We start from the raw sequence: 27816 nt of genomic DNA, 5'->3' as shown, positions 1-27816 counted from the left end.
TAGATAAGTACTTGAAGCAAGTGCTTGTCTCTCACTGGTGGGGTCTGATTTGGGGGAGTGAAATTATGAGTACTTCTAATACCTTCTTGAACTGTCATCCAGAACTGTTACTCGTTTTGGCAGTTTTGGGGTCTTTGTTCACCTAGAACTCTTCAGATCACCTTCTGGAGGTTGTACTGTTCATTAATCTCTCACAAATGGGAATATGCAGAGGACACTAGATAAAGAAAGAGAGGTTATTTACCATAGAATCATAGAATATCAGGGTTGGAAGGGACCCCTGAAGGTCATCTAGTCCAACCCCCTGCTCGAAGCAGGACCAATTCCCAGTTAAATCATCCCAGCCAGGGCTTTGTCAAGCCTGACCTTAAAAACCTCTAAGGAAGGAGATTCCACCACCTCCCTAGGTAACGCATTCCAGTGTTTCACCACCCTCTTAGTGAAAAAGTTTTTCCTAATATCCAATCTAAACCTCCCCCACTGCAACTTGAGACCATTACTCCTCGTTCTGTCATCTGCTACCATTGAGAACAGTCTAGAGCCATCCTCTTTGGAACCCCCTTTCAGGTAGTTGAAAGCAGCTATCAAATCCCCCCTCATTCTTCTCTTCTGCAGGCTAAACAATCCCAGCTCCCTCAGCCTCTCCTCATAAATCATGTGTTCTAGACCCCTAATCATTTTTGTTGCCCTTCGCTGGACTCTCTCCAATTTATCCACATCCTTCTTGTAGTGTGGGGCCCAAAACTGGACACAGTACTCCAGATGAGGCCTCACCAATGTCGAATAGAGGGGAACGATCACGTCCCTCGATCTGCTCGCTATGCCCCTACTTATACATCCCAAAATGCCATTGGCCTTCTTGGCAACAAGGGCACACTGCTGACTCATATCCAGCTTCTCGTCCACTGTCACCCCTAGGTCCTTTTCCGCAGAACTGCTGCCTAGCCATTCGATCCCTAGTCTGTAGCGGTGCATTGGATTCTTCCATCCTAAGTGGAGGACCCTGCACTTATCCTTATTGAACCTCATCAGATTTCTTTTGGCCCAATCCTCCAATTTGTCTAGGTCCTTCTGTATCCTATCCCTCCCCTCCAGCGTATCTACCACTCCTCCCAGTTTAGTATCATCCGCAAATTTGCTGAGAGTGCAATCCACACCATCCTCCAGATCATTTATGAAGATATTGAACAAAACCGGCCCCAGGACCAACCCTTGGGGCACTCCACTTGATTTACCAGTAACTGTTGTTCTTCCAAGAATGTCACCTCTGCATATTCACACTGCCTACCTACCTTCCCTACTACTTCAGAGTTTCGAGTAAAGAATTCTGAAATTAGGAAAGTAACTGAAGGGCAGCTAAGCCAGTCTAACTTTTATATCCATGGAATGCTCCACAAGAATGTGAGAATGGTGGCAATTGTTCCTAACAGACATAACTCTCTAGAATCTTCAGAGCTCAGTGCCAGGAGTGCCAACTAGTTTCTTGTTATGCCTTTTAAGAAACAATAAAAATTATAAAGCTGTCTAGAAGCCTAGAGAGAAATGGAATGGAGTAGAATTATTGATAGTTGAGAGGCGAGCATAGTAAGCGGTTGCAGTAGACTGGACGTTGGAGACTGTTAGTGGGGGGCGGAAACAGCAGTGGATTTAAACTAAAATATAGGAAACTAGATAAAAGAGAACTAGATAGCCATTAATGGACTTAATCTCCATGAAGTTATTAGCCAGAATGGGTAAGGAATGGTGTCCCTAGCCTCTGTTTGTCAGAGGGTGGAGATTCATAGATACTAAGGTCAGAAGGGACCATTATGATCATCTAGTCTGACCTCCTGCACAACGCAGGCCACAGAATTTCACCCACCCACTTCTGCGAAAAACCTCTCACCTATGTCTGAGCTATTGAAGTCCTCAAATCGTGGTTTAAAGACTTCAAGCAGCAGAGAATCCTCCAGCAAGTGAACCGTGCCCCATGCTGCAGAGGAAGGTGAAAAACCTCCAGGGCCTCTTCCAATCTGCCCTGGAGGAAAATTCCTTCCCGACCCCAAATATGGCGATCAGCTAAACCCTGAGCATATGGGCAAGATTCACCAGCCAGAGATGGATGGCAAGAGAGAGATCACTTGATCATTATCTATTAGGCTAACTCTTTCATTGGCCACTGTCGGTAGACAGGATACTGGGCTGGATGGACGTTTGGTCTGACCCAGTATGGCCGTTCTTAAGTTCTTATGTTAAACTTCAGGAAGGTGGGCAAGGCTTCTGATAACAGAGTTCCATAAAAACCAAACTAATAGGATACTTCTCAGTTTTCACACGTTGAATTTACTAGATGAGGGTTTCTCAGTCTAGCTGTAGTAAGATTGAAAGTTGTTGAGCAATATTACCTGTGGGTGATTTAATATTTGGTGAATGCCAATTTGCCATTATCAGTACGTGTTTCTCACTCAACATGTCTGAAGGTAAAGGAAGTGGTATGAAACAAGCAATTGAATAGGCTGAAATAATGAAAACAGGTAATTATTTTTATTAAAATATAAACATAGTCAGCAGTTACTGAGTAGCAAGATAAAAGCAGGCAGATACGGCCAAAAGATAAAAAGGGTTAATGCTCATTGATAAAGGTATATTTTCCCTTCAGAGTTAACCCAGGCTCTTACTCAGGTGTTGCTATGACCAGACTTCCATTAATACACAAACCTCTGACCACTTCTCACTTTCAGACACATTAAGCTATAGGTTCTCTCTCTTAATCACTGAACTGTATTGCTTATGAGTGCACAACCAAAATTTTTAAGTAGAACAGCATCTTGTCCAACTGTGCAACAAGATCCTGCTGTCCCTATGCCACAAGGTATGCATGTCTGCTGGTGTTTGCAGTGTTGGCCCTCCTTGGCCCAGTGCATTATTTTAAGGCTACTTCTTGCGTCTATACATGCTGTGCCGTGCTGTGGTCTGGGATCATAATTCACCTCCCATTCCTAGTATATATTGTGCACATCCTGCCTCTGTCTCATAAATATAAAATAGATGCACATATTTTGCACCATCTTTCAGCTGTACCCTTCTTCACTACCCTCATGCTTTACCTCCTATTTCCTCCTTTACTCTCCTTCACCTCAGTCTCTGTGCATCTGTATATTTGGTTTTTGTGTGTATAGTGAAATTGAAGTTTATTGACATTTACCAGTAAAAATCTAATCCATACAAGCCTATTTATGATTATAGAGATTGCATCACATGTAGAAGAGAGAGATATGTGGGTGCAGAAAATAGTATTTTGTCATGTGCATATAAAGGTAGCATCAATATTTCTATGATTTTTATATGTACTCTTTAAATATTAAGGGTATTTAAAGGGAATTGATGTTATACATGGTATGTTAAGGAATTTAAAGCTGAAATATAGTATTATTTGTAGATCACCAAATCTTAAATACTTCAAACATTTGCATTCCTCACAAATACAATATACCTGCACTACAAGTTATAAAAGGCTACTTTTCACAGAATAAATTATATACTCATTTTACCAATCTATTATTCACTTTAAAAGTCACAGGTAATTTCAAAATTCTGATTGGCTGATGAAGCCAGTCATGTCAGTATATGACTCAAGATATTTAGGGATTCATTCACCCATCAATATACAGAGAGGTAAACGTAATTTCCATTACCATTCTCTTCATTTTCTGCTTGCTGACTATATCTACTCTTCCTTCTAGTTTCTCATGCAGGTTAAAGAGGAGGCCATGTTAAAGAGCTTTTTGCTTCTGAAGAATAGTTATTTTTCTTTATGAGGCATCTGAAATATATTCTAATATTTTTCAGGTATTGCACAAAGGGGTTTTGGTGTTGGTCGAGGGCGTGGAATTCAGAAGAAGTTGAAGCGTAAAGATCGTGGAAGGGGAAGAGGAGCCAATAAAGGACCTGATGGCTTTCAAGAGGTACATGGAATTGAAGTTAAAAACACATACATGTATTTGCTAATACCTGGATACTCCTTGTTAACAGAGATGTAGACAGAATTGCCTAATCATGTTTTCTGCCAATTTTGTTCTGTTCTCCAGAGATTAAGCTAACTCTTTTCTAAGAAAGGAAGTTCCTAGCCCATCCAGTTGAGAAAATAGTCTTGTTTAGTCTGCACCCAGAAAGACTGAAACAATACTAGCAAGAGAATTATAAGCTTCACTTTTTAATGGAATGTTAACTTTGAAGATTTAATATCATCTTAATTGAGGATAAATTCAGTTCTGAGGAATTGCCTTAACTGCTGGCACCAAATCACTGGGGTTTTTTTTAGCCAGCATAATTAAATTGGGAGACTTGATTCAGTTCCTAGCTGCCTACTCCTGTTGATCTTCCTCACAAGTTTTACTCATTTTCATCTAAAAGAAAATGTTAGGCTTTAGTCAGTGTCAGCTATTCATCTTCTCAGCTGTCAGGCCTCTCTTATTCTATTCTTTAGACAGCCTAAACTGTGGTTCCTTTTCAGGTGATGGTCCTTATGTATTTTCCATGTATACGCACTGTACACCTGAGTCTGGAATTTTTTAGTAAGCCGTGTCCATTGGTTCATACATGCACTATAGTCCTGTTCATGCTCTGAACTGAGGGCATAAGGGATGATGCGGACCAGTGACTACAGTTTCTTCTTACCAATGCATGGTCTGAGTCAGAGTCTTCTGCGTCCTCAGCACCTTCTGCTACTGCGTCATTTCTGTAAATACATTGAGTTTGATTTTAGTATTCTTCTTCTTTTTTAGACTCTGGTTCTACAGAACCCCATTCAACCTGGTTCTATAGATAGAATAATGAAAGGAGCATGTACTATAATCCAGTTAACTCTCCCTTGTAGAGAAGGATGCAGACAGGCCCTAGCAGGACAGGAAGAAAAAAAAGAGGAGGGAGACCCATTCTTGATCTACATCAGCTAAATTACTTTATTTGCAAATCAAAAGGAGAAAGGCACATGGTTCACATCTCTCAGTATGAAAGATGGTTGCTTTCATGTGGACATTCATTCATCCTACAGAAGGTTCGTCAGATTTCTGGTAGGACCAGAGTACTGCCAGTTCAGAGTACTTCGGTTTGGACTACTACCAGCATCCAGAGTTCTCAGGAAGGTCCTCTCTGTGACGGTGGCCCAGATGAAATGAAACAGCTATACCATCTTCCCATCTCTGGTCGATTGGCTCCTAATAGGCAGATCCAACCAGGCGGTCCAGTTGGCTGCCCTATCCTTATTCCGTCTTCTGGCATCCTTGGGGATCTGTGTAAACAGAGAGAGGTCTACTTTGGCTCCCACAAAAACCTGTATAGGAGCAACCCTAGGCTCAACCTCAGCAAAGGCCTGTCTCCATATGGACAGAGCCCAGGCCATGAATAGCCTGGTAACACAAGTCACCCTCAGACCTTGTCTCTCTTTCCCTCCTCGGTCACATGGCCTCATGTACCTATGTAACACCATTCACCAGGCTTCCCCTCCATTGCCTACAGGGCTGGGTCCAGTCTGTTTATTCACCAGAGACAACATGAATACCAAGGTAACAATCCCTGGCTTCTCTTGTATGATGGACAAACCTTCAACAGCTGCCTGCCTTTCCTTCCAACCACGTCTGACACAGCCATTATCACAGAGGCATGTATCATAGGATGGGGAGCCCATCTGAGCAGTTACACTGTGCAAGGCACATGGATTCCTCAAAAGGCTGGGATGCATATCTGTCTCCTACAGTCAGCCTAGCTTGCAATGCATTCCTTTCACTTATACTGTCCCATCATATCCAGATAATACCAGACAACTTGGTGACCATTTTCTATCTAAACAATCAGTGTGGAGCGAAATCTCTTTCTGTATAGAGGCAGTCAGTTTATGGAACTGGTGCATCAGGAACCACATATCACACTCTGCATATATCTACCAGATGTTCAGAACTCTATGGCGGACAATCTGGCACTTCACCACAGACCACGAGTGGGAGATACATAATTCATCCCTGAACAAAATCTTCATTGAGTGGGGAAAACATCATGGGACCTGTTTGCTTCCCAAGATGAACAAGAAGTTCAGTCTGTACTACTCCAGAGCAGCATTGGCCGGGATACTGGGCGCGATGCCTTTCTGTTACCCTGGACAAACCACCTGAGATGCACCTTTTCTCCCATCCCACCACTACCACATGTTCTGTAAAAGATTTGGCATAACAGAGCTCAAATCATTTTCTTTGCATCCAGTTGGGCCCAGACAGTTCTGGTTTCCGACCTTTTACAATGTCAGCCAGTCCTCCCATCAGCATCTGACCCTTCCTGGATCTGTTAACTCAGGAGAACTGCAAGATCAGACATCCCAACCCAGACCCTCTTCACCTTATGGTCTGTTATTTGGATGGGCGTCAAACCAAGAGCATTTATGTTCAGAGACTGTTCAAACTATTCTCAATCACAGTAGAAAAACTCCACCAGAAAATGCTGTGTAGCTAAATGATGGCATTTCTCTGCCTGGACTCAAGAGAAGTGTCTATCTCTGGAAGATGAAGATACTCCTGCCTTTTTTAATTACCTCCTGACCCTGAATTCATCAGGACTTGTCATTCGTTTGCTGCAAGTCCACCTACCACAGCACTCTGTGCCTTCTGTCCTCCCATAGAAGGCTCACCCAACAGTCAGATACCTAAAAGGTCTCATTAGGACCTTCCCACTGTTAGGACCTTCCCACTGTTAGGACCTCGGTCTCGTACTCTCAATACCTACCAGACCACCCTTTGAACCTTCTCCTTAAAACATGTGACGCACGAGTCAGCCATAAACGCTGCCCCGTTCACTTACCCGTCTGGCTAATGTGATGGCGACAAATAAAGTATCCTTCATGGATAGGGACATCCTTGCACCATCCTCCTGTTTGAATACTACTTACCAATCATCCACATGTAGAATACACACAGGAACCAGTACTCAAAGAAGAAAGGGAGGTTACTTATATGTAACAGGAGATTCTTGGAGATGTGTGGTCCCTATCTGTATTCCACTATCTGCTCTCCTTCTCCTCTGCTTTGGATCATGACTGGATTTGCAGTAAGAAGAGGCATTAGAGGTGTCAGAGATTGCTGCCGCTTACACTCCTGGTACAGAGCACTGGGTTGGGGGGTGCATGCAACTGCACAGGCATGAACTTGCTGGAAATCTCTAGTCTCAGGCACGTGGAGCACATGAGTACTTATGTGTAAGTTCAAGAACTGGCTCTGGTATGGACTTTCTGTCTAACCTTGGGCAGGTCACTTTATCTCTGCGCAGCAGTTCCCCACTTGTAAAATGTAGGTGGTAATATTTCCCTTTTTCTGTTTTGTCTATTCAGATGTAAACTTTCTGGGGCAACAACATTCTTCTTCTGTTTGTACCGCACTTAACGCAGTGGGGCCCCAGTTTCAGTTGGAGCCCCCAAATGCTACTGTAATGTACTTTTTTTGTCCATTTGAACTCTGGAAGTGTGAGAGAGGTTGGGGGGTGACGTAAGGGGGTGTGCATTTATGTGGGTCTTGGGCTGTTGGTGCAGAAGCTAGGTGGAAAGCTCAGAGCTGATGCAGCAAGTTGTTGGCACTTCAAGTTTTCCCCCACCACCAGGAACAGCCCTTGATGTGGTGTGCTTAGCTGTCACCCCTTCTAGGCTCTGCCTAGTTCTCCTCACGCAGCCCTGTTTGTGCCCTTCCCTCCCACATGTGTTGGGGGATCCCTTTTTCTGTGGACATCCGTGGACCTCTTCCTGCTCATCAGTTGGGTGGAGGCAAACAGTTCTATAGTGGACCTGGTTGATTATTCTCAATCTGAGTTGGGAAGTAAAGTCCCAGCCAGAGGAGCATCCTCTCCTGAGAGGAGGGTGCTGAGACTGGGAAAGTGACTGAAGAGGGTGGTGAAGACGCCATCAGGAGCATTCTGTTGTCTTCTTTCTGATTTTCTTCCTTAAAAGTTTACTTTAAAATATATAATGGAAGGAGACGTCATATCAGGGTTAAGAGTTGACTCACGTTGCTTGGCTATTAACTGTTAGTATTCTGGCATTCCTGAGGGAACTCCTAGTTGCTGTATTTGGGCCCTCAGCTGGTGACTAATCTAACTGTAACGTTATTGTCTTGAGATCATTGAATATATGAAGTATTAGTTACTGTGTCCCATATAACAGAGGTACATTTCATTTTTTTCCTGTATACATTTGCAAAACTCAGATGTACAAATCTTTATAAAAAGAAAAGGAGTACTTGTGGCACCTTAGAGACTAACAAATTTATTTGAGCATAAGCTTTCGTGAGCTACAGCTCACTTCATCGGATGCATCCGATGAAATAAATTAATATGCTCAAATAAATTTGTTAGTCTCTAAGGTGCCACAAGTACTCCTTTTCTTTTTGTGGATACAGACTAACACGGCTGCTACTCTGAAACAAATCTTTATGGTAGCTGAAAGAAGATTCTAAATTTGTTGCATTTATAACAGAAAGCTTGCTATTTTCACAGAAGAATTTTACTTTACTTAGTCTTACAGAACAATATTAGAACATCCAAGAAAATGTATAATGCATATTTGGTTTTACTTTATATTTTGAGATAGAATAGCCTTTCTGTGAACTGTGTACAGAGAACACTCAAACACTCTGAAAACACTCAGGTCATGATTTACTGTCATTTTATTTTGAAATTTTATTCCACTTTCAGATAACTACTGCTTTGAATGCTGTAATTGTTGTTTTTAAATATATTTAAAATAGTAACTACACATACATAATAGTAAACACATACATTTAAAATATTTTTTTCCTTTTATATAGGAAGGCAAACCAGTGAAGAAATGGGTGAATATGAGTCAGGAATTCATAAATCAACATACAGTGGAACATAAAGGAAAACAAATTTGTAAATATTTTCTTGAGGGAAGATGTATTAAGGTAAATATATACTTTATATGCATGTATGTATCTCTAGCAGGAGTCGGGGAAAGAGTGGGCATTCTATTTCAATTTAGCTAATATAAGGAAAACTTGTTTTATGTAACTTTGTTTTTTGCCTTAGTATTTTTTGGCAAGAAGTATAAATTAAAATAAATGCAAGAGAAAATTTTGGGGGAAAACTATCAAACTACATATCCTTTCACTGTGCAATGTAAATTATATAAAAAGATATACTGTTGATCACTTATTTTATTAGCAGGTACAGTATGATAAATACACTTGTGTCCAGCAATATTAGAATCTGAAATTAATGTAATATGTCATCTGTATTTTTTTTATATTTAATTTTGGACATATGTAGGGTGATTTAGTAGGTAGATTTAGTGATTCATTTCTATTTTAAAAATAATCTTTTATTGGATATTATAGATTTTGAGACACAGTGAAATGAAAAACACTGCTTTAGTTATTCACGAAGAGTACTTCTCTCTCCAGCCTAAGAAAGGAAGAAAATATGCTTTCCCAAACATCCAAGAAAGGCAGACATGAAAAACCTCAGCAGCTTGGAGGGGTTGGGAAGCAGGAAGAAGAGAAATTGAATTAGAATATTAGAGCCAGACATAATCCATGGCATGCATGATAGCCTGCCATTATGTAGATTCTGGTATTGCATCATGCTGAAACAAATAATACAATGCAGCTTAATTCTCTGGTATCAAAGTTAATCTTTTAATCAATTATAAAATATAATATAGAAATTTGAAATAAATTATGAAAAATTTACATATTTGCTCTTAATCTGATGGTGTATGTCAAAAATGTTTATTATGTCACTTATTCCTAGTTCCACTGTGACTTCGGTGGTACACAATTTTCTGTCTTTTCATGATTAACAACTTTTTTTCTTCATTATTTACTTGCAAAGTAAAAATAAAATGTAATTAGGCTCTTTTGAAATTCCTGGTGGAAATATAAGGTAATAGCCATAAAATAGTCTTGAATATTTTCATGGCTTTGTCTGTTATGGTATTTAAATCCCCTGGTTCCCAATATGATGAGTATTTAGTGCCACCTACCGTTATAAAACAGCCGTAAGATAACTTTTTTTTTAAAGTACTTTCAAAAATTATTGTTTTGTAAAACTTTTGATGGAACTAGTCATAATGTAAAGTAATACAGTTTATATATTTTTTTGTATTGTCTAAATGGGCAGCTCCTATATAATAGTTTCTAATACTTTTTCATAGCATAAACAACCTTCCCCTTGCATTTGTGATCACATAATTTTCTTGCAACAACTACAGCATTTGCTTAAATTGAAAGATAATATTAGGAAGGTATTTAATGTTTCTTTGAGTAGTGTCCCTATGGGTGCTCCACTTCAAGTGCACATGCACCTCAAAGTGGAACACCCGTAAGGGGATACATCTCGAAGTTACTCCAATTACTGCATAAGGTGAGTAACCTCTCCATTTTTAGCTTCTTTTAATGCCATTTACCAGATGGAATCAAGGGGGAAAAACAGTGCCATGTGACCAGCCTACTCTCCATGGACCACCAGCATATACTCTGTGGATCCTAGTCTGAGAATGTGCTAAAATGTTTTGTCTCCACTTCTTTTTGGAATCTCAAGAAAATTGACTCACTTGTTAAATACTTGTATTGTCAATAGAGAGAAAAGTTCAAAACTGGATAAACAGGATGAAAGCATCATTGTTAAAATATGAAGTTGAATAAATTCAGCATTTAGAATTAATAATCTCTTTGTCTCTCCTTTTCTGTCATATTTACAGGGAGACCAGTGTAAATTTGATCATGATGCAGAGATAGAGAAAAAAAAGGAAATCTGCAAGTTTTACATACAGGGTTATTGTACCAAAGGAGACAACTGCATTTATTTGCATAATATCCTTTGGAAAAAACTATATTTGAATTAAAATCCGAGTTAAGGTTTTTATATTTTAGTATAATTTGATTTTTCTTTAGACACTTCATAAACACACTGACTGATTGTGTTTTATTGTGAAATATCATTTGCAAAGTTTGTGCAATTGGTATATGGTGATATGTGCATGAAACTGAGAAGCTTTTCAAATTATAGTTAGGTACTTTCCATGGATTCTTTATAATTTTTCTTTTGAGGTTTATAACCTGATTATATATATTAAAAAAATCTAAACATTACAGTTGGTTCACAAGCTTTTATCCCATGGATTTGTTTTTATGAAGGCAACATTGGCAAGATAAAATTATAGAGTATACAATTTTTTTCATCTTTTTTACTATTGGGGTATTATTGGAAGATTAAAACTGAGAACTCTTAGAAATTAGTTTTCTTTTTACCATGTATTTTGTGTGTCTGACATCCCATAAAGACATAGATTAGGGAGTCTATAACATCATAGCCCTCTCTTGATTCCTTCAGTGGAAATAGTAAACACTGCAGCCAGCTCTCTCTGTGGTAAGAATGAGATATGACAACTTCAAGATCTCCATGTCCTTCCAGTCTGGAGCAGAAGGTGCAGTTAATTACCATTCTATACCTCCTTAGCACAGGGAGCTGGTGTACATCATTATTTGGTCATATTTCTAAATGACGGGGTGGGACAGTGGTTTGTGTGGGAGGAGAAGAGCTGGATGGGGACAGGGTGGCTTTCCCCAACACACACAAAAAACACTTTTTGGAGTTGGAGAGGGGGAATGGATTACTTGCACCTGTGTAAAATGAGTATAAAGTACTTCTTATTGAATAGCATTGTACACCTACTTTGCTCACATATTGCACTGATGTAAATGACTGCACAACTCAGTCTTCAGTCTTGAATTGTTAAAATAGCACTTGTTGTGGATTGTGCATGGTTGTACAAAGCCACAGAGTTGGTACAACTATTTCATGAACAACTATTAGGCATTAGTTTTTATGTGCGGTTGTGTGATGGATGGTTAACATTGATTTGTATTTTGTATTCGCTGGAGTTGTTTTAACTGTGCAAGCAGAGTTAATTTTTCCCTGACCTGCAATCAAACTTTTCTACTGAATTTGGATGGTGAGGGTTTTGTGTATGAGAGAGAGAACTGGATGGTATGGTTGCTGTCAATTATGTAATCTTATCTGGATTGCTTTAGTATGTGTGATGTTTTTAGGGATGCAAATAATGGCATGTCTTGTTTTGAAATGCCCTTACCAATCTAAAATAAAGTTAAAGATTTTGGGGTGGGAATTCAGAGTCAGATTAGCTTGCTTTAAAGAATAAATTAATTTTACTGCTCTTTATTCCATTTAGCAACACAACTAAGAGAGAGAAAGCAGCAGTCTCTTCTTTCATTGCTTCCTCAACAGAATTGTTTACTGAGTTTTAATCAGCTCTGCTTGTGCAAATCCTACTGAAGGCAGCTGGGTTGCATGAGTGTCACTAAGGGTATAGAGTAACAGCCGTGTTAGTCTGTATTCACAAAAAGAAAAGGAGTACTTGTGGCATCTTAGAGACTAACCAATTTATTTGAGCATAAGCTTTCGTGAGCTACAGCTTACTTCATCGGATGTATACTGTGGAAACTGCACAAGACATTATATACACAGAGACCATGAAACAATACCTCCTCCCATCCCACTCTCCTGCTGGTAATAGCTTATCTCTCCAGTGATCACTTTAGATAAGCTATTACCAGCAGGAGCGTGGGATGGGAGGAGATATTGTTTCATGGTCTCTGTGTATATAATGTCTTCTGCAGTTTCCACAGTATGCATCCGATGAAGTGAGCTGTAGCTCACGAAAGCTTATGCTCAAATAAATGGGTTAGTCTCTAAGGTGCCACAGGTACTCCTTTTCTTTTTACTAAGGGTATAATTTGTCCTGAGAGCTTTTCTACTGATGGTCCATGACAAGGAAAGATCATAGTTTAACTTTGAAAACCTAGATTAAGTTTGAAATCTGGCAGTTAGAAAAAATTTTTATTTGCAAACTGAATATATTTCAAATGTTACATGCAAACCTGGAACCTGACAGTAACGCTTGATCATTTTTTAGAGCAGAACCACACTTTATAAAGCTAAGAATATGTGTGTGTGTACACATTTTATATACACACACACATTATACACAAACACACACATACATACACATACAGTAAAAGCTTTGTTATCTGGCAGAATGCGAGGTGCCGGTTAATCAAAAATTCCGGTTAAACATACAGTAAAAGCTTTGTTATCTGGCATGATGGGAGAATGGGGTGTGCCGGTTAATCAAAAATTCCAGTTAACTAAGAGTTATATTTACCAATGGAATACCAATTTTCAAAGAGTTAGAATACAATAAAATGAATAAAATATATTAAATAGCGTACAGGTACTCACCAATCCAGTAGTAGTCCTGCACTGCAGAGTGGTTGGTTTCTTGCAGCATGTAGGTGTATACAGGTAAAGTTTTCTATACAGTAGGTTATCTTATGACACTACATATCACTATGGGCAGCGCAATACACCCAAATCACTAAAAATACACTTAACACTAAAACTATACTGAACATAATTTAATCTTTCTTTGATGGTTCAGAAGGCACTTCAGGATCTTGCAGTGCCTCAGGGTCATTATTATTAACATCAATTATCATTGTAGATGTAGACGGTGTAGGAGCTTGGGCTGAATCTGTAATGACCCTATGACACACTCTGGAAGCTGCTTTTTCTTTTTAATAAATCCCTTGCTTGCTGATAATAATATCAGCTTGCTTACTTGTCTTCTGCCTCTTTTGAATAAAAGTAGAGGACAGAATGTGCAATTGCATAATCTCCTGGGCAGTATACTAGTCCCAGTTACTAGATTGAAGATTTGTATTGGGAGATATCAGAAAAGCCAGTTAATAGAGCTTTCCGGCTGATAAAGTGCCAGATAACATAGCTTTTACTGTATATAAAAAAACCCAAGAGCTGCTGTTTCAACCATTCCCCCCCCCACACTTCAGTGAAGATTCCCTTTTCTTACACATAATCTGTCCCTAAATTTCATGGACCCGTATATGGTTTTTAATACAAATAACAGGTTTTGATTGATTTGATACTAAAATTGTACAAATTTTAATTTAAACAGATAAATACCTGGAAATTTAAAGTCCAGGATAAAACTTCATATTTAATCTCTGTTGTAAGTAATACATCATTTAAAGGATTAAATTTCCCTTGCTTCAAGAAGAGACTATACCTAATGATATATAACTTCACTATTTTGAGATGCTTACAGTAGGAAAAATTAGATAATCTAAGGATAAAAATTAGATAATCTAAGGAGGGAACTTCATCTTTTTCTGAAATTATTGGCTTTAGTTTGACAGATTATTAGGTTATTTCATATATTAAAAGATTAATAAAGACTTGAAGTTAGACTTTAGTAAGGGGCTATAGGGGGTGTGGTTTTTTGTTTGTTTTGGGGGGAGCAGGTTAAATGCATATAGTCAGTCTAGCACTGTGTCAAATAGGATTAAACAGTGAATTGCTTATTAGTCTTGTTATTAACCTTATTAATGCTTAAAATATGATTCTAGAAATGGTAAGTGTTTAGGAGCAGTGGAAGTCTAACTGAAAATTACTTTGTGAAACTGTTCCAAACTATGCAAATTAAATGTTGCTACCTGTTAGAGTCCTTAATATTTTTGCTGCTACATGAATTTCCTTGCAAGTTCTATCATACAGGAGCAAAATGTTACCAAGGGGATAAGTGCAAGTTTTCTCATGCTCCACTAACTAAAGAAACAAAAGAACTGCTAGATAAGGTGAGTAATGCTTATAGTGGTACAGTCAGTGAACATTATTTATGAGTGGCAAGCTAGTCAAGTGGAATAAATATAGGACGTGATCTTTCAAGGAGCCTAAGGGAGATAGTCACCTATCTCCCAGTGATGTTTAACATCCTAGCTCCCTGAGAAAATCTCAGCCCTGGAGTTTGGCTCTATGACCACATGCTACACAATGAATTCTCTTTTCCTTCTCTCTTATTCCAACTTCCTTATTCTTTCATTTTTACATGTATACTCATATGGCATAAAATGTATTATATGTATTTTAGAACATGTTACTGCTTTCTGTCTTCTGAAGTTACTGATCAGAGGACATGGACCTTCTAAAATCGTATGTTCCATATTGCAGAAATAGTTAAATTCCTGGCTGACCTAGAAGAAATTTTAATGGGGGATTTAGAATTCTTCTGAGTTTGATGTTAATGGCAGGAAATATATAATAGACATACTATTACAGAGCAGTTTAATTCTTTTAACATATAAAATGAAGACCTACAATGAAATGTTAAGTTCAGTGCAAATTTAGTACAAGAACTTTCACTGCGTTGCTTTGTTTTAGGTTTTGAATACTGAAGAGGAGCCACAAAATGAAGATGAAAAAGAACTGGAGGAACTCAGAAAGCGTGGCATAGTTCCTCTTCCTAAGCCACCTCCAGGAGTTGGACTTCTGCCAACGCCACCTGAGCAATTTTCATTTTCTGAGTCTGATACAGAAAATTTTCAAGATCCTTCTGGTGAATTCAAGAAAATTCCATCTCTGTTTGAGATAGTTGTGAAACCGACTGTGGATTTAGCACACAAGATTGGAAAAAAGTAGGTTTTAGATTGAAATATGGCTTTATAAACACTTGAGAAATGGACCACACTACATTTTTAGAAGAAATTGATAGCCTTGAGGATTTCCAGTGTTTGCTATCTAACAGGGGGCGGGAGGAGAATTTCCACTGTTTGCCATCATAATTATAGTATCTTTTGCATATCTAATACCCTGTACATAGGATTACTATTCTTGGGTCTTGACCTTCCCAGAAGAAACAGGCAAGGAATTCACTCCCTTCGGTGTGTTTTTCCAGTCCTCTGAGTGACTATGAACCCACCTTCCTTTGCATGGTGAACAAACCTCCCTCTCCCTCTAATCTCCCTGATAGTCAGCTCTTTCTTGACTTCAGTCAATGAAGGAACTCCCGATGAAATGGTGTGTGGGGTCTTCGTTGCTACTATTCCAGGTCTGCCGGACGTCACTACCTTTACCTGAGCTGTTCCTCTTACCCAGCTACTTCCCGTAAAACTTAAACCTAATTGTTAGATACGAAGTTTTATCTGGTCCTGTTGAGTTGGATTTTTTTCAAAGCTCTTTGAGTTCAGGTCTTTGTTGGTCGTGGGATGTTTTAAACTGTAATTTGGGCAGGTGTTGTGCAAACCTGCACATGCAGTTCTGCCAATACACCTTGCTGTTGACTGCAAAAACTGTTCTGCTGCTCCACTCTTGGGCTCCTCATGATTGCCATTTGTGATGGATTTGTGGCACACAATGTGATGTGTTTGTAATGTGGACAGACATTTACTATAAGAATTAGTTTGCCACTGCCAACCTCAGATCTACTTGGCACCAAAAAGATTTGAACAGATATCCCCAAAGGAATTTGGAATCTAAACAGCTTTTTTCTAACTCCCCCACTGCTTTTAGGCAAAAAAAGTGTTGTTTGCAGTGTTTTTCTATCCATGTTCATCCCAGGATATTAGAGCGACATGGTGGGTAAGGTAATATCTTATATTGAACCAACTTTTGTTGGTGAAAGAGACAAGCTTCCAAGCTACACAGAGCTCTTCTTCAGGGAAAAAATGGTAAGGGAAACCATTACAGTATGGAAAAACTCTAATCATTCCCTGATGGTCTAAAGAACAACTCGACTAAGAAAATACAGTTCCTAGTGCTGTTCACATCCATACATCAGTAATACTTGTGCAGGTTAAAGTCAACAGAAGATATCTTGCAGTATTAAGTGCAGTGTTTACCTTAGACCTTAGTTTCTCCTGTACAGCTGACACATCAGGTAGTCCAGTTCCTTCACTGATTACAGTTGCTTGCGAGTTGTGATACTTTGTCTCAGATGGTGCTAGTGCAGTCAATATCCTTCGTTTACTGTCTTCTTCCTTGGCCTTCCTAACTTTCTCTTTCCTTCTTCAGGTACCCAATTCAGTGTTTGTCTAGCATGTCTCCCACCCTCCATATGGTTTACATGTCCCAATCACATGAGCTTGCTTTCTTTAATATTTTCTAACATGTTCTGCTCTGTCAGCTCCCACAATCTTGCATTTGTTACTTTATCTTTCCATGAATTATGTAATGTTTTCCTCTGCCATCTCTGATCAGCCTCCTCCAATCTCTTTTTGTTACCCACTGTCATCAGCCAAGTCTCCGCTGTGTACACTAGCATGCTCAATACAATTGCATGATATAATCTGACCTTTAGTTTGGTGTAGAGATCTCTGTTGACCAGTTGTTGTTCATCCTTCTGAAAGTAATGTTTGCTTTTCCTCATCTCATGTGGATATCTTTATCACAGCTACGTTCAAGTGTTGTCATGTTCCCCAGAGAGCACAACTCTTCTACCTGTTCAGTTTATTTTCCATCCACGTACACATTTGCATGTATTGTCCAGTTTCCTACATTTATAATCTTTGTTTTCTCTGATTTACTTTCAATCCAATTTTTGCTGCTTCCTGTTCTTCCTCTGATGTAAAGCCAATTATTCTGTTCCACATCATGCTTAGTAAAGCAGTGACTTGTTTGCCATAGGGACAGGGTAAAATGTTGTGGAAAACAGATGTCATTCCAAACTTCTAGAAAGGTATGGCAAGGAGAGGAAAGTTGTATTTTTTAAAATGTTGCCTTTTTAAAATGTGTAAATTATATGTACTGCGATCTGGTTTTGTGTAGCATGTATGTGTGCTTGTTTTTTACTTGTCAATTTTCTACCTACAGGCCACCAACTTTCTATAACAGCACATCACCACCAAGACCACAGTTTCAGGGAAATGACCCACATCCTCAGCATATGTATAATCCAGGGTCAAGTCCAGGACCTGGTCCCAGCATACCACAAGGACATAATGGACCAGTAATGCACCCAGGTTCTCCTGGGCATCACCAATGTACAGGACCCCAAGGTCCAGCAATGCCACACAGCCCTCCTTTGCAGCCTGTTCCACCAGGCTTTTTAGGACCACAAGGTCAAACTGGCATACCGATTCAAGCACAAGCTGGTCCACCTTTAACACCACCAGGCATTGGTGCACCATACAACACTCCAGGAGTTCAAGGACATATGATGAATATGCCCAGAGAGAATCATTGCCCACCAGGCCCACTGTATCAGCAGATTCCTGGTGAACGACAGCAGAACATCAATTATGAATCTATTCAGAACCCAGCTGATTTCTATGACAATTACTATTCACATCAAGCTGTACATAGCTTTCAGCCAACTAATAACACAGGAGGTAAGTCTGTGTTCAGAATTGTTTTTGTTCCTTGGTGAGACATGTTTCTGTTTTCTGAAGTATTACTGCACCTCTAGAAGAATTGAGAGAAATATTAGAATAATTAGCCTGTTTTGAGATAATCTTTAAAGAATATTATGAAACAACCTTCTTTTAAAAAAGAAAAAAGCTATTCTAGAACTTTCAAAAAAAGAGAAGAAATCTAGCAGAGAGCCATTCTGTAGAGCTGACTGAAGTAAAGACACTAGGACTAGTACTTGTAAATTTAGCATTTACAAGAATTCTAATGCATCAGGCTAAACAAGCCAGTCAGTTTTCTTCCCTCTGACTCCTTTAGCTCTTTGTTCTATACTCACCATATGTAGTGTAGTTGTAGCTATGATGGTCCCAATGATATAAGAGGGACAAGGAGGGCGAGGTGATAACTTTTATTGGACCAACTTCTGTTGGTCAGAGAGACACGGTTTCGAGCTACATAGAGCTTTTCCTCTGGTCAGCTGGAAAGCTTGTCTCACCAACAGAAGTTGGTCCAGTAAAAGATATTACCTCACATCTTGTCTCTCCCCATATAACTTTATTCATACAGGAAAAATTTGTAACAGATTTTGGAAGTATTGAATGCAGATTGTAAATCAGATGTCTAGTTCAATGATACTCAGGTGGTGGCTCTTCAGTGTGTCTCCTGTGGCTCTTTGCAGCACATGATATTAAAACACTGGTTTAATTATTAACCAATCAGGAGGCTTTTACTATGTTATTAACCAATGGTAGTTGATAAAATAATATTTGATCAATCACTAACCAATCGCCCACATGTAGAATACAGATAGGGACCAGCACTTGAAGAAGAAATAGAGGCTACTTACCTGTAACAGATTCTCCAGGATGTATTGTCCCTATCTGTATTCCACTACTTGTCCTCCGTCCCCTCTGCTCCAAATCATGACTAGATGCACAATAAAAAGGAGGAACTAGAGAGGTGTCAGTCCACACTGCCCCTTACTCTCTTGGTTCAGAACATGAGGAGAACAACTGTGCACGTGCAGGCCAGTGGATGCTACTTGCTAGACATCTCTGATCTCGGGTGCATGGTGTGTATGTAGAATACAAGTAGAATACAGATAGGGATCACACGTCTCGAGGAACCTCCTGTTACAGATAAGTAACCTCACTTTCTTTGCTAGGATCAAGGTACAGTCTAACTTTTAGCCTGAAACTAGATGAATCTTTGAGAGCTTGTTTATCCTGAACAGCTGGTGGTTGTCCTTGTTCTCCTTCAGACCAACAAGTCATCTTGCATAAAAACCCTCCTATTTGGAAGATATTCAGGGTCTGGCTGTCTGAATGTAAAACTTCAAAAAGATTCAGGAGCCTCATTTTCAGTTGACTCGACACAAGGAGCCTAAATACCACTCTTTCAGTTTTACTCATAGTCTCAATGCGAACACAGCCTCCGTTAAGATATGCTTTTTCTGTTTACTGTATCTGAGTGACTGCCTTGGCACCTTATGGGTCCAATATGGCTGTTTTGTGAACCTTTCAGGTATCGTCTAGTAAAATCTGGCTTCTCACCCTCAATCTTCCTGATTTATCAAGGCAGTAGAGAAGCTCTGTCCACCTCTCAAAATTTGCAGAATTTAGTGTTACCATTTTTTTTCTATCACGCAGTTATACTCACAAAGAGACATAATTAAAGTTGCAGTGCTAACCTTAATTCTGATGTTTCCTAACTTTTTGAGTGCTAATCTTTGCAATTTTAAAAATATTTTTAATGTAACTTTTCTCCCTGTGTGTAGATACAGATAGTCCCTTTAAAAAAACAGTTCTATTCACAATAGATTTGATAAAATCCTTTCTTACTGGTGTTCTAGCCAAGGGGAGAGTATCATTTTATCGTTTATTTTAGCACACTATGTGTGCAAATTGGTGAAAAATCATCTGAAAGCTTGAGAATTGTCAGATTTTTGTTACAATTTAGGATTATTATTTTTTTGCAAATTAAACAGTTCTTTTCAATTGGGGAAAAAATCAGAGTTGACTTTGCAGTTTGTATGTCATGTTTCAGCCTGTTTCAATATGAATTAGTTGAAAGATTAACCTTTATACAGTGGGATTTATAAATATTTTCAAATTTATTTCAATTAATATTGCCTTGTAAAGTCTTCTCTGGCTATTTGTTAGCAGTAAATTAGCTGATTCTTTTTTAATATTATATATGCAGATGGAACATGGCATGGAGAATTTACTGATCACCAGGCTCACCTCATTGTTCAAGATTCACATAAGAGTGGAAATGAGTCAGATCGCGTCAGTAAAACAGGCCATAAACCTGCTATTAATGTACCGGATTTTCTTCCAGCAATGCAGAAAGCCCTTTTTGTAAGACTTAGTCAAAAACAGCAAGAAGATGGAGAACCAATCAGCAGTCAGTCTCAGAGGGCAATGAGCAAGGAAGAAGGTAATGTTGACTCTTACATTCTAAGAAAAAATTCTTTTATATTGTGTCAGGATAATAATCCCATTTTTATTTTGTGACTATTTCCATTAATTACACTATGCCTATATAAGTTCCTCCTTTAATTTCAACTGAATAACTTATTCCTTGCTTCTTTTCCTAACCTGTTTTGTAGTTTTTCTGTGGGCTCTTTAATACAGTAGAACCTCAGAGTTAGGAAAACCTCGGGAATGGAGGTTGTTCGTAACTCTGAAATGTTCCTAACTCTGAACAAATTATGGTTATTTGTTGCAAAAGTTTATAACTGAATGTTGACATAATACAGCTTTGAAACTTTACTGTGCAGAAGAAAAATGCTGCTTTTAATCCTCTTAATGTAAATAAAACAAGCACAGAAACAGTTTCCTTACCTTGTCAAATCTCTTTTTAAACTTTCCCTTTTAGTAATTTACGTTTAACACATTTTCGTTGTTGTTGTCTCTGCTGCTGCCTGATGGCATACTTATGGTTTCCAGTTAGGTATGTGGTTGACCAGTCAGTTCACAACTGGTGTTCATAACTCTGAGGTTCTACTGTATTAGTCTTGGTACCAGTCTTATTCATTATTTTTATTAATAACCATGAGACAGAAGTACAACTGTGCTAATGAAGTGTGCTGCTGATACAAAGTTGGGAGGCATCCTCAATACAGAAGGAGGATCAGAGTATTATACAGGAAGGTCTGGACGACCTTGACAACTGGAGTGACAGAAATAGGATGAAATTCAATAGTACAGAGTTCAAGGTCATGAACGTAGGGTCTAATAATAAGAATTTCAGCTACCTGCTGGGGCATGGATGGCCAATCTTATGAGAGGAGACTGAGGGTATGTCTGCACTGCAGTTAAAAACCTGCAGCTGGCGGGGCTCTAGCTGCAAGGCTGTTTCATTGCAATGTAGACTTCCAGGCTCAGGCAGCAGCCCATGCTCTGGGACCCTCCCACCTCACCGGGTCCCAGAGCTTGGGCTGCAGCCTGAACTCGGAAGTCTACACTGCAGTGAAACTGTCCCACAGCCTGAGCCCCGTGAGCTTGAGTCATCTGGCATGGGCCAGCCACGAGTTTTCATCTGCAGTGGAGACATTCCCTGAAAGGGCTTGGCTTATTTAGCCTAGCAAAAAGAAATCTGAGAAGGGGATATGATTGCTGTCTATAAATACATTAGGGGGCATACATCAGGGAGGGAGAAGGGCTATTTAAGCTAAATGACAGTGCTAGCACAAGAAAAAATTGGTATAAAGTGGCTGGAAATTGGAGCTGGAAATTAGAAGGAGGTTTCTAGCCATCAAAGCGGTGAGGTTATGGAATAGCCTCCCAAAAGGAGTTGCATGAGAAAACAGTTTAATCAAATTTGAGAGAGAGCTGCACAAATTTATGAGTGCAGTTGTATGAAGTGGTTGCTTGTCATGTTGAGGAGCAGAGCTTAGCAACCCACCCCCTCCCAGTATATTCAGGGTGGGGGAGGGTTGGTCTCCTTCCTTGGAAGCATCAGAGATGGCTGCGGTTGGAGATGGGACACTGAACGGTGTGGGCCAGTGCTCTGAGGTGACACTGAGCATTCAGATGCTTGGCTGGTTGGTTCTTGCTCACTTGCTCAGGGCCTAACTGATCGCCATATGTGGTGTTAGGAAGATATTTCCCCCCAGATCGGATGGACAGCGATCCTGGGGTTTTTTCATTTTCTGCTTCAGAGTATTGGTGCTAGTCAGTTGACAGAAATTATCTGGGTATTGCTCACTTAATCATTTCCCTACCTCAGGCATTCCTGTTCTCTCTCTGCAGTCTAGTGTCCTCTGGTCTGTAATATTTTGATCCAGTTTCGGTTGTTGGGTTTAGTGTGTGGATACTGAGTGGTATTGGTGGCCTGTGACCTACAGCAGATCAGACTAAATGATCTGGTCGTCCCTTCTGGCCCTAAATTCTGACTGTTGCTTCCTTGAAGGGAGGGCAGATTACCTGTTTCTGTTAAAGAAGGATCAGTACAGCCACTGCCCAGGAAATCATTGGCAGATGCTGACAATCTGGCCAGCTATCACCCTGTGTCCTGTCTTCCAGTTCTGTTCAAGATTATCAAAAAGGCTGTGGCAAGACAACTCTTGTAGTATCTAGTGATCTCAGACCTCCATGAGAATCTGGGTATGATCCTGGGTCTGGGACATAGACTGCATTGGTAGAGTCTCTTCCTGGCAATGGATGAAGATAGTGTGCATGCTGGCATTATTAAATCTATCAGCTGTCTTCAGTGCTGTTGATCATGAGGTGTTGCTGACTCACCTTCAAATCACAGCAGTGGCAGATGGATTGCTTTAGCGTGACTCAGGTCTTTCCTTGTAGAGCATACTCAGGTGGTGGTAGTAGTAGTAGGAAAGTGCTCCTCCTCTCTTAAGGTGCTTACACATGGAACATCTGACTGGTCCAAAACAGTCAGTGATCATAGTCAGTGTCTGGGTGAGACTGGGGCATGGATTGAAAGTGAGTTGGTTGAAACTTAAGCTAGACGTGACTGAGGTGATGTTGATGGACTGGGAGATGATACTACAATTACAGGGCTTCCCACTAACTGCAGTAGTGGTTGATAATTTATCCTCAGTAATCTAATATTGTTTAAATACCTTCCCTTATTTCCCTTTCTGGAACCTGATTTCTCCCTGAATCCCTTACATCTTGGATTTCAAATATGAAAGGGAAATAGAGTAGCAGTTCAGCATTTCCACCTTGTCCATTTAAGACAGCAGCAAGCCATGTCTTTCCCCCTCAACCAACAATAAAGCCACTTACATCAGGATTCATGGGTTTAAAAATACATCTTTTTATGAAATTTAAATTAAACAGAATTGTTGACAGGAATAGTTATTTTCTTACACAAAAATATTGGAAGAGGTATACAAGAGAAGAGAAAGCAGCAGTTGAGTGTTTATTCTTAAGTTGTTATAACTAGTTTTTTTTACTCCCATTAACTGATTTCTGTGATCCTAATTTATAGTTGCTATTACCTTATTTTGCTAAGTCTTAACATCGGACGAAAGCCAGTTATTAAGAAATTATACTTAGATCAAAGTCTGTTGAATTTCCAATGATCATTTGTTTGACTAATCTTTGTTTTCTTTCAGATGATAATGTAAACTGGTACTCCAGTAGTGAAGAAGAAGAGGGAAGCAGTGTTAAATCAATATTAAAAACCTTAAAGAAACAAACTGAGAATATTAGGAATCGGCAACAACATTCCACAGAACAACATATGGTCGTTGTTCCTACTGACCCAAGACTTGCTAAAGAGAAATGTACAGGAAACCAGGCTGTTGATCCAAGACTGAGATCCACTCCTAGATCAAATACTAGGAAACCTACAGAGTCATCATCTTTTGACCCAAGGCTTGCACGGGATCCCAGAATGTTAAAGGTTAATGAAAGTGGGCTTGCAAGTTCTTCTGTTGGTGGTACAAAGTTAGATTTACATCATGCACCCACTGGAGTTAAGGTCAAGCAAAAAGGAATGGATGATGATGAAGAGGATGCAGAACGAGAATTAAGAGAGAGAGCTTTTCTAATACCTTTGGAACCTTTACCTGGTGTAACATTAAGGGATCCAAGATCTCAGCTTCGACAGTTTAGCCACATTAAAATGGATATTATCCTGACCAAACCAAACTTTGCTAAACATATTGTATGGGCTCCTGAAGATCTACTTCCAATACCCTTGCCTAAACCTGACCCGGTGTCTTCAATTAATTTACCTCTTCCTCCACTTATAGCTGACCAGAGGCTTAATAAATTACGTAATTTAAAAAGTGATCCCCATCCAAATGCAATGCCAGCTGACCCAAGACTGGCAGCAAAAGCAAAAAATAATATAACAAGCAGAAGTGGTTCTTTGGATCAATCTGCAGATTTGCATGCCAGTAGTTCAAGCAAATTAGGAGATCCTCGCTTACAAAAAAATGTTGATCCCAGACTCCACAGACTGTCTAGTACAGAAACTCACCATGGAATCACAAAGGATTCTCATCCTCCAAAATTTGACCCTCGTCTAGCCAGATCTGGTATTGGTTCATCCCAGCCCTCAGAAGCTGTCATTTGTAAATCTGACCCAGACGTTCTGCCTCCTTATGCACCCAAACTATCATCAACAGGTGTTAGATTGGGAACTCCAAGCTCGATACTTAGTGGTATAAGTTTGTATGATCCAAGAGACCAGAGCTCATCTTCATTAGACCCAGCTCCAGTTAATTCAGGAGAGAATGGAGAGAACCAGAAAAAAAGTATTTTGAAAAATACTAGCAAAAATGAATCTACTCTGTCAGAAGACATGTTGCCACAGAAGTCTGTCCCAAATATGGATAAAAGTACAGAAGGATCAGCAGAGGCCAATTCAGAAAAAGCAAATAGCATCAGTAAATCTCAGGCTAAGCACTCCAGTACTGCACCAGCAGTGCATAATCTTCCTATCCAAGCTTTATCAGGATTGATCAGACCACAGTACAGTGATCCAAGGCAAGTTAGACAGCCTGGACAGGTAAATCAAATGCAAGATAACGATCCAAGTGGGGAATCTGATGATAAGTCACTAAAAGATGTTTTCAAGACTTTTGATCCAACTGCTTCACCATTTTGTTAGCAATTGATTTATTAAGTCTTTTTACGGTTGTGAATATTGCAGTTTTCTGCTGTTTTGTAACTGGTTTACCTATTTGCTTTATTTATTTTTAAATTATAATTATCAACACTTTTCAGCTGCTAATCTCAGAACCACATGCAGTTTCACAGTATGCTATAGTGTTTGCAAAGCTGTGGTATTTTCTATATAATACTTTTCCAATTTCAGGGAGACTAATAATTGACATGTAGAAAAGACCCTCTATCATGTTAGATCTGATAAAAGCACTTTCATTGTAAATAAGTCATTAAGAATTCAACTCGGAAGACCTGTATATGTGTAAGCTGTCTCTTTCATAATCAACATTTAGATATAATGATTGCCACTTTTGTATGATTGTATAGATTCAAGCAATATGATGTACATTACTGTGAGAGAGACTATTTAAGACAAGGATTGTCTTACTTATCAAGCCAAACCTACTAACTGAAATATACATAAATGAAGTAAAAGGAAAATGTTGATCCTCCTTTTCAGAGCAGTTGATGTAAGGCATTGTTTTTATTCATGCAGTCAATATTCTTAGTGTAAAAGATACCTATCACATATTGAGGAGTTAAAATGTCATATCTTTTTAAAGTATTTTATTCTATACTGTATATAGAAGAAATTGTGAAGTACATAACTAGAAGAACATTACTGTTAAAGTGGAGAATACCTAAGTTGTCTAATACAAAAAAGTTTTATTTAATTTTTCATGCATACACAATTCTGAATTAGTGTGATAGCTTACATTTTGGTGTTCATGTATTTCAATGTATTTTTGTATTCAGCTGCTTAATTTGTATTGCTTTTTTTGTATTGATGTAACTGCAGTACTTGTATTCATTGTGTCTTTATGACATTTTTAACAAAAAATTAAAAGATACAATCAAAGTCTGGTAGTCGCTGTTAAATTGCAAAATACCAGATAGTTACACACATGGAAAACAGTAATGGAGCAAGTCTGAAGCAGAGATGATGATTAAATTTGCTGTATTATACTCAGTTGCCACACAAACTTGTGTCCCAATTCTGCAGTCCTTTAGTAGGCAAAACTCTCATTAATTACAAAGGGAGTGTTAGCTCCATCATGGCTTCAGGGTCGGACTTTTAGTAAGAGAGAAAGGTTGGGGTTTTTTGTGAGGTGGAGTTGGTTTGTTTATATAAACTAAAAATATCTAGATGGTTACTCACAATGACACACTCCATATGGAGTGTCCAGCAGTATCATGGCTCTCCTTTGAGCTCTCATGGAGTAGCAGGCTCAGATCACAGCTGTCCTCATTGTCTTCTTTGTTCATCTCTTTGGGCTGTTTTTGTATATAGTTCAGTTGTTATATAGCTAGTTGGATTGTTTTTTGTTTTATTTAAAAAACTAGATTTTGATGCCTGCTCTGCTGCAGGACTCGTGGCTCCAGCCTACTTGGGTTACTCCCTTTCATTATATCTCCTCTTAGTTGGGCTTTTTTTCCTTTTCCCTTTAGTGTGGTGTTTGACTAGGACATGTCATGCCTGAGATAGCACCTTAATGTTGGTCACAGATGACTATTTTAAGTGTCTGTTGTACGTATGTGAAAGCAGTATTCCATACAGTTGCTATAGCTAGCTATCTTTCCTTCATGAACAGAACCCAGAAGAATCAGGAGGGCAATCTGATAATAAATATTACATTTGTGCTATGTAGCAGAGTTAACATTGCTTATAGGAACTTCACTTTTCAATTTGACTTCCTGGTTAATTTCTGAATCTTAATGCTGTATGAATAAAGTAACACTGGAATGCGTTACCTAGGGAGGTGGTGGAATCTCCTTCCTTAGAAGTTTTTAAGGTCAGGCTTGACAAAGCCCTGGCTGGGATGATTTAATTGGGGATTGGTCCTGCTTTGAGCAGGGGGTTGGACTCGATGACCTCCTGAGGTCCCTTCCAACCCTGATATTCTATGATTCACTATTCAAAATCAAAATGGCACATATTAAATGGATAAAAAGCTGGCTTTCTCATAGATCTGAAAACAGTTGTTAATTCAGAGTTATCAACTAGTGGGGTCCTACAAGGATTGTTTGTTGGCCAAGTGCTGTTCAATACCTAATTATCTGGAAAAAAATATAAATAATACAAACTTATAAAGTTTGCAGGTGACACAAAGATTGGTGGGGTAGTTAAAAATAATTACTTGGACTGGTGAGTGACCTGGAGTTTTTGGTAAGCTCAGGGCAGTCAAGCAGTATGCATATTAATACAACCAAATGCAAGGCTTTACATCTAGGAACAAAGAATATAGGTCACACCACCTGATGGGGGCTGTATTCTGGAAAGTTATGACTCTGAAAAGAACTTATGAGTTATTGTAGGTAACTGACTGCATATGAACTTGCAGTGTAAGGCTGTAGTAAAATGGGCTAACACTATACTTGGAGAATATCTAGCAGGAATCAGGAGGTGATATTACCTCTGTGT

At 39.1% G+C, this 27816-nt stretch overlaps 1 protein-coding gene across 2 annotated transcripts in view; it reads left to right on the top strand.

Moving 5' to 3' along the window:
• Window positions 1-26168, top strand: part of ZC3H6 (zinc finger CCCH-type containing 6) — a 74493-nt gene extending 48325 nt beyond the window's left edge. The window contains exons 6-13 of one of the 2 annotated variants that reach the window (XM_084623324.1): window positions 3829-3944; window positions 8817-8933; window positions 10730-10843; window positions 14595-14702; window positions 15286-15539; window positions 17713-18230; window positions 20452-20688; window positions 23834-26168. In XM_084623324.1, coding sequence (XP_084479450.1) covers window positions 3829-3944; window positions 8817-8933; window positions 10730-10843; window positions 14595-14702; window positions 15286-15539; window positions 17713-18230; window positions 20452-20688; window positions 23834-25338 — 2969 coding nt within the window. In that variant the 3' untranslated portion in view covers window positions 25339-26168. The remainder of the gene's footprint in view (window positions 1-3828; window positions 3945-8816; window positions 8934-10729; window positions 10844-14594; window positions 14703-15285; window positions 15540-17712; window positions 18231-20451; window positions 20689-23833) is intronic. The other variant, XM_084623325.1, reaches the window with a different exon arrangement.
• The last annotated feature ends 1648 nt before the right edge of the window (window positions 26169-27816 follow it).

Source organism: Lepidochelys olivacea, assembly GCF_965140295.1.
Source record: "Lepidochelys olivacea isolate rLepOli2 genome assembly, chromosome: 3".
Lineage (NCBI taxonomy): Eukaryota > Metazoa > Chordata > Testudines > Cheloniidae > Lepidochelys > Lepidochelys olivacea.
Note: the sequence above shows the minus strand (reverse complement) of the source record. Positions and strands in the feature narration are given on the sequence as shown.